The sequence below is a fragment of the Petaurus breviceps genome, unplaced genomic scaffold (genome assembly GCF_028583685.1).
Source record: "Petaurus breviceps papuanus isolate PSGF00001 unplaced genomic scaffold, PetGlider_PUasm1.0 175, whole genome shotgun sequence".
Lineage (NCBI taxonomy): Eukaryota > Metazoa > Chordata > Mammalia > Diprotodontia > Petauridae > Petaurus > Petaurus breviceps.
This window is the reverse complement of record NW_027185764.1, coordinates 5,445,464-5,451,463: the sequence shown is the minus strand read 5'-3', so window position 1 is coordinate 5,451,463 and position 6,000 is coordinate 5,445,464. Positions and strand designations below refer to the sequence as shown.

Genomic DNA, 6,000 nt, shown 5'->3' with positions numbered 1-6,000 from the left:
CTTCCTTCCTTCCTTCCTTCCTTCCTTCCTTCCTTCCTTCCTTCCTTTCTTCCTTCCTTCCTTCCTTCCTTCCTCCCTTCCTTTCTCCCTCCCTCCTTTCCTTCCTTCCTTCCTCCCTCCCTTCCTTCCTTTCTCCCTCCCTCCTTCCTCTTGCTTTCTTTTCCTTCTTTCTTCCTTCTTTCTCCCCTCAGTTTAAAAAAAATAAAATTCACAATTAACTGTATAAAATATTCTTAAGTATTAGTAATGCTCCCCCCCACTCCTTTATGTTTGGTGTGATAGTTGTATGCAAATTCAAAATTAAGTCTTTAAATTATATGGCTTAGTGGATTAGGAGTTGGTCCTAGAGTTAGGAAGACAAGACTTCAAATCCCGCCTCTGACACATGCTATGAATGAGTGGCCCAGTGCCCCAGGCAGCTCTGAACTACACAATGAGAGAAGATGCTTTAATTCACCACTCTGGCCTGCCGGCTGCTCCTCACACATGATACTCCTCTCTCTATGCTCCAGGTCTTGACTTGGGGCCTTTTCATTGTTTTTGCCCATGCTTGTGACCTTCTCCTTCCTCACCTCTACCTCTTAAATGTTCCTTTAAGCCTAGAATCTCATCTTTGTAGGTCTTTCGCAGTTACTCTAGCCACTAGGGTTACCTGCCACTTACACCGTCTATATCCTGTAAATACATCGTTAGTCGAATGCTGTCTCTTTTTTTTTTTTACCATATGAGCCCCCTGAAGATAAGGAGCGGTAATTTGCTTCTCCTTGTACCCTCCCCACTTTGCTTAGCATGGTACGAGGCAATTTGTTGTTATTCAGTTGTTTTTTCAGTTATGTCTCACTTTGTGGCTTCATTTGGGCTTTTCTTGGCAAAGATACTGGAGTCATTTGGCATTTCCTTCTCTAGCTCATTTTATAGGTAAGGAAACTGAGGTAAACAGGGTTAAGTGACTTGCCCAGGGTCACACAGCTAGTAAGTATCTGAGGCCAGATCTGAACTCACAAAGATGAGTTTTTCTAACTTTAGGCCCAGTACTCTATTCACTGTACCTTCTAGCTGTCCCTTGAATAAGAGACTACAATTTGCATATAACTGAAGCTTACCCCTTAAATTTTCAATAATTTTTTTGAAAATTAATTTTAAGCTTTTTTTAGATTTCTGATAGGTATATTCAGTAAAATTGATTTCCTTTGTAATCCTATGTATTTTATTTTGTGCATTTAAAAATATTATTCAGAGAAGAGGTCCATAGGCTTGACCAGACTGTTACTTATTAGCCATTCCAAATAAATCTCTGCTTTATGACTCAGAGTAACCATTGTTGATTACAAAATATTGTTTTATATTGTGTCCTGGGATGGCCTCACAGGATACCGAGGTGTATAGCTCTGTTTGCCCCTACACTATTTCTGCCAAGCTAATGTATAGCTTTGGTACTTGGTGAGTCTTCTGTCTGCATCTTCACTATCTGCTGCCACTTTTCAGTGGGTCAGTTATCAGTTGAAGCTTGTTTAAATCAGTAAACTTAATTTATACACAGGAGGTCAATAAGCTGAGGTCAAGTGATGATGCCATACCTCTCTTTATAGAAGTGCATGAACTTTGTAGCAACTCTTTTTTAAAAATCATTATCCAGAGGCTTTTCCACTTCTGGGTTTATTACTCCATACTGAATGGCTTAGATTTTCCAAAACTGACTGCTGGATAAGTGGTATATTTTATTGTATTTTATGTTTTCACCATAAAAAATTTTATACTGTATAATTCATATCCAGGTAGAATATTTTAAGTTACTTACAGTGCAAAGTGTTTCAAATGTTTTTTCAGATACAAAGGATCCATCAAGGCCAAAAAGAAAAATAGATGCATAGGATAGCATTCCTCCGAGGATAATAAGGTTGTTCATGTAAGGGCTGGACATCTTTATTAGCCTACCAACAGAAAAAGATAATACATTTAATAGGACAGGAATTTATTCATTCATTCACTCAATACACATTTGCTGAATGCCTGCCATGTACAATACTGTGTTATGTAATGAGGGAAAAAAGGTAAGATGTGTATTCTTAGGTAGGAGGAGAAATAGTTCAGTAATAAAGCAAAACTTCAATAGAGGGTATAGACTACAAAAAGAGTTCATAGAAAGGAGATCCAGTAAATAGGGAAGGCCTTTGAGGTGTGGTGGGACTTATTCTGGTCCTTGAAGAAGGGTTTGGAAAGATTTACTTAGGAAAAAGGAATTTAGAACCATAGTGATTATCGTTTTCTGATTCTTCCTAGACTTTTAGAGAAACAATGAAAACATTAAAAAATTCACCGAATAACAGCAAATTGGAAATAGGAATACTGATTTCCCTCCTTGTTCAGTTGTTTTCGGTCATGTCTGACTCTTTGTTGACCTTATTTTGGGGTTTTCTTGGTAAAGACACTGGAGGGGTTTGCCATTTCCTTCTCCAGCTCATTTTACAGGTGAGGAAACTGAAAGAAACAGGATTAAGTGACTTGCCCAGGGTCACACGAGCTAGTGTCCAAGGCCACATTTGAACTTAGGTCTTCCTGACTCCAGGTTCAGCACTCCATCCACTGTGTCACCTAGCTGCCTGATTTCCCCCCTGGCATGCTAGAAAACATTATGGGCATAGATAAAGGCAAATAGCAACAAAATAATGGTATATTTTTATATTGTTTTGCAGTTTCTAAAGTGCTTTCCTCACAACAACCCTATGATGTAAGTAGGGTATGTATCATCATCCCCATTTATCAGGAGAGGAAACTGATAATGAATGAAGCTGAGTGACTTTCACAGCCCTGGGACTCAAACCTAGGTCTGTTCATTTCAGTCTGGTGTGTCTTCTATTAAACATGGTGACAACAACGGCTTGTCCAAACTTCCTAACTGAGAGAACTGTCCAAAAATGGAACAGTGGCTTGTGAGATGTCTGTCAGTGGAGGTATTCCAGCAAAATCAGGCTGGCCATTTGCTTAGGGTTGAGGTGACAGAGGGGAAAGTCCCACTTCACTGGACTACGTGACCTCTGGGCACCCTTTCAAAGTTGATATTCTAGGACTCAAGAGAACCTCTTTTTGTCTCTCATCTAGGACCAAAGAGTTAACAAATTGCTAAAATTTTAAGACAATTTTTCCTTTCTCATATAAGAAGAAGGGAAAATTCACTGCCATCGCCCTAGATTCTCTCTTGGAGTTAGGTTTATTCCTGGATCAAGCAGTGATTCATCTTGTAGGTTCCAACAGCTTTGGTAACCTCAGAGATGACGCTTCACTGTGGGGGACACAGCAGCTGCCCCTGCTTGGTTCTTGATCATATGGTGTGTCTGTGAGGCCTGCCTTCACATTGGGTTCTAGGCCAGTGCCCTTCAGGGCTCCAACACATATTTAGAAGATGAGGAATGATTCTGACACCTGTAAAATCTGAAGCTTGCCTTGAATAGCAGAGTCTGATCTTCCCCCTCCCCAACTCCATTCTTCTCTCTCAACCCTCCCTCCTCAACCCACCGTCCAACCCCAACATGAAGGGAAACTGGATTTAGAGACTCTCCATGGAAACTAAAGAACTATATTTAAAAAAAATCTGTAGCCTAAAATGTGGCCTTGTTTGTCATATAGCACTAGCCAGATTTCCCTAGTGGGTGACTTTCTCTGTGGGTGAATGTTCTCTTCAATTTGGAAAGGCAGTGTGGTAGAGTGGAGAGAGCCCTGGATTTGAAGTTAGGTATCCTGTATTGTAGTCTCAGCCTTCAAATTGCTTGTGACCTTGGGCAAGTCACTTCTTCCTGAGATTTGTTTCTTCATCTGTCAAATGAGGGGGATTGGGATAGCTGACCCTTATGGCCTCTTCTCACAATGAGAAGTACCTACTGTACCCTACTGGGTACACCCCCTAGCCCTCTACTCTCCTGAAGGAATACCTATTGAATCTTCAGGATACAACATGCAGAGAAAGACTTTAATCATATTGATAATGAACATACTCTTTTACATTTCTATTACTTTAGCATTCTGTTTACAACTACCCTCGAAGGTAGGTTGCATGTTATTATGCCCATTTTACAGATGGGGAGCCTGATGGCTCACACTGGTAAATTTTAGTCTCTCTAAAAGTAGCACATCAGCGTAGGGAACATTAGGTGCAGGGTGCAAATGAATGGCTTACTTCTGGTTTCTGTTTTTGATGTTAAAGAAGAGAAAGGCGCTGGCCATGATCATTCCTAGGATTGTGAGGGCAGAGAGAATGCTGTAAAGAGGAAGGGAGATCTCCCGCAGCTGTTCTTGGATGATTGTTTTGTCTTTTGGAGGTTCTGAACCTGAAAGGTCAATGAGAAAAATCAGCTTAAGCAAAACACACATTGATTTCCTCTGAGCGTTATTTATTATTGTCATTGTGTCGAACACAGGCAAAACAACAACTGTGGCTTTGAATACTGAGGATTCTATCCCAGCCAGACCACACCTAAGGCTGCCTTCCTTCCTTCCTTCCTTCTTCCTTCCTTCTTTCCCTCCCTCCTTCCTTTTGTCTTTCTCCCCTCAGTTAAAAAAAATAAAATTCACAATTAATTATATAAGATATTCTTAAGTATTAGTAATGCTCCCCCCATCCTCTTAAGTTTGGTGTGATAGTAGTATGCAAATTCAAAATTAAGTCATTAAATTATATGGCTTAGTGGATTAGGAGCTGGTCCTAGAGTTAGGAAAACAAGGCTTCAAATCCTGCCTCTGACACATGCCCCAGGCGGCTCTGAACTATACAGTGCAGAGAAGATTCTATTCTGCATTGCTGGAGAGTGTCCCTTACTTGCAGTTCCCTACACCAATTTACAAACCAGAACAAAAAGGCCAGAAGTCCAAGGGTGGGCTGTTGTGGTTTGTCCTTTGTTCTAGGAGAGGATCAGTGACATTACCAGAGGATGTCTTGACTGAGTGCAAATTGGATTTAAATGAGGCAGAGCTGCACAAGGTCATCAGCCTCATTCTCTCCTGTAGTCACTGAAGTCCAGTAAAGCCCAATTACATGTGAAAAGTGTCTTTCCTGATCACTCTCAGCCAGACTAGTCTTTTCCTCCCATGAACTATCCTTAGAAAGGTCAAGTTCATTCACTGCATCAGGGCCATTGCCAGTTATAGGGTGGCTATAGCATGAGGACCAGGCCAGCAGTCATTGGCCATTTTTGGTTAACTGGTTGGGTGTGAATGATTCTAAAAGCTAATGATGGGGTACCTGGGGTCTAAATCAATTTGTAAAACCAGTCTGTAAAATCACTTTCCCAGCCTCAAACTTTCCCTTTCCCAGCTTTCCCTTTCCAAACTTTTCCACTTTCCCTTTCCCAGCCTCAAACTCTGCCCCTTGCCTCTATCTGAACTCTGAGCCTAATCTCCTCATGTCTCCTCAGGTCTGGCCCAAATCTCATCTCCAAGTAAAACTATCTATGCACTGAAGTCACAAGTTCCTCTCAGTCAGCCCTAACTTTTTTCTATGCACTGAGGTCCCTTACATCCATCCGGTCAGCCCTGACAATGGAAGCCCTACCCTTTAAAAGTAAAAGCCTGTACCCCTCTCACTTGCAGGTCCCCTAAAGACTCATGCCCGCTTCTACGAAGTGTAAAAATAAACTTCTACAACTCTCACTCCAGTTAAGCCTGAGACCTTGAATTCTTTCCAGACGCTATTGCAGGTTTTCTGGTCTTAGATAAGATCAGAGTTCCTGCTGAACCTATTGGGAGCTATCCCTCATCACTATCTGTGGCCTAAATCCAAGACAGTGGAAGCTGGGTGGAGGTAAGGCCTTTGGTCAGTGATTTGGGAGAGGGTTGTTATTTAGAATGGGTAATCAGAAGGGAGGGAGCACAGGTATGCATTGGGTTCCCAGTTAGATCATAGGAGAATTCCATGAAAGTATAGGGCCAGGCTGAATGGGATGCGCGATGTTCCTCAATGAAAATAAGATCTCTAGGAAGAAGTCTTATATATATCCCTTTACCCCTGAA

The 6,000-nt window shown here is 41.4% G+C and overlaps 1 protein-coding gene across 1 annotated transcript in view; it reads right to left on the bottom strand.

Moving 5' to 3' along the window:
* The window catches only part of GABBR2 (gamma-aminobutyric acid type B receptor subunit 2), an 861,105-nt gene that overhangs the window by 191,879 nt on the left and 663,226 nt on the right, over positions 1 to 6,000 (bottom strand). The window contains exons 10-11 of the mRNA XM_069084611.1: positions 4,172 to 4,322; positions 1,799 to 1,931 (exon numbers count right to left, since the gene is read on the bottom strand). Coding sequence (XP_068940712.1) covers positions 1,799 to 1,931; positions 4,172 to 4,322 — 284 coding nt within the window. The remainder of the gene's footprint in view (positions 1 to 1,798; positions 1,932 to 4,171; positions 4,323 to 6,000) is intronic.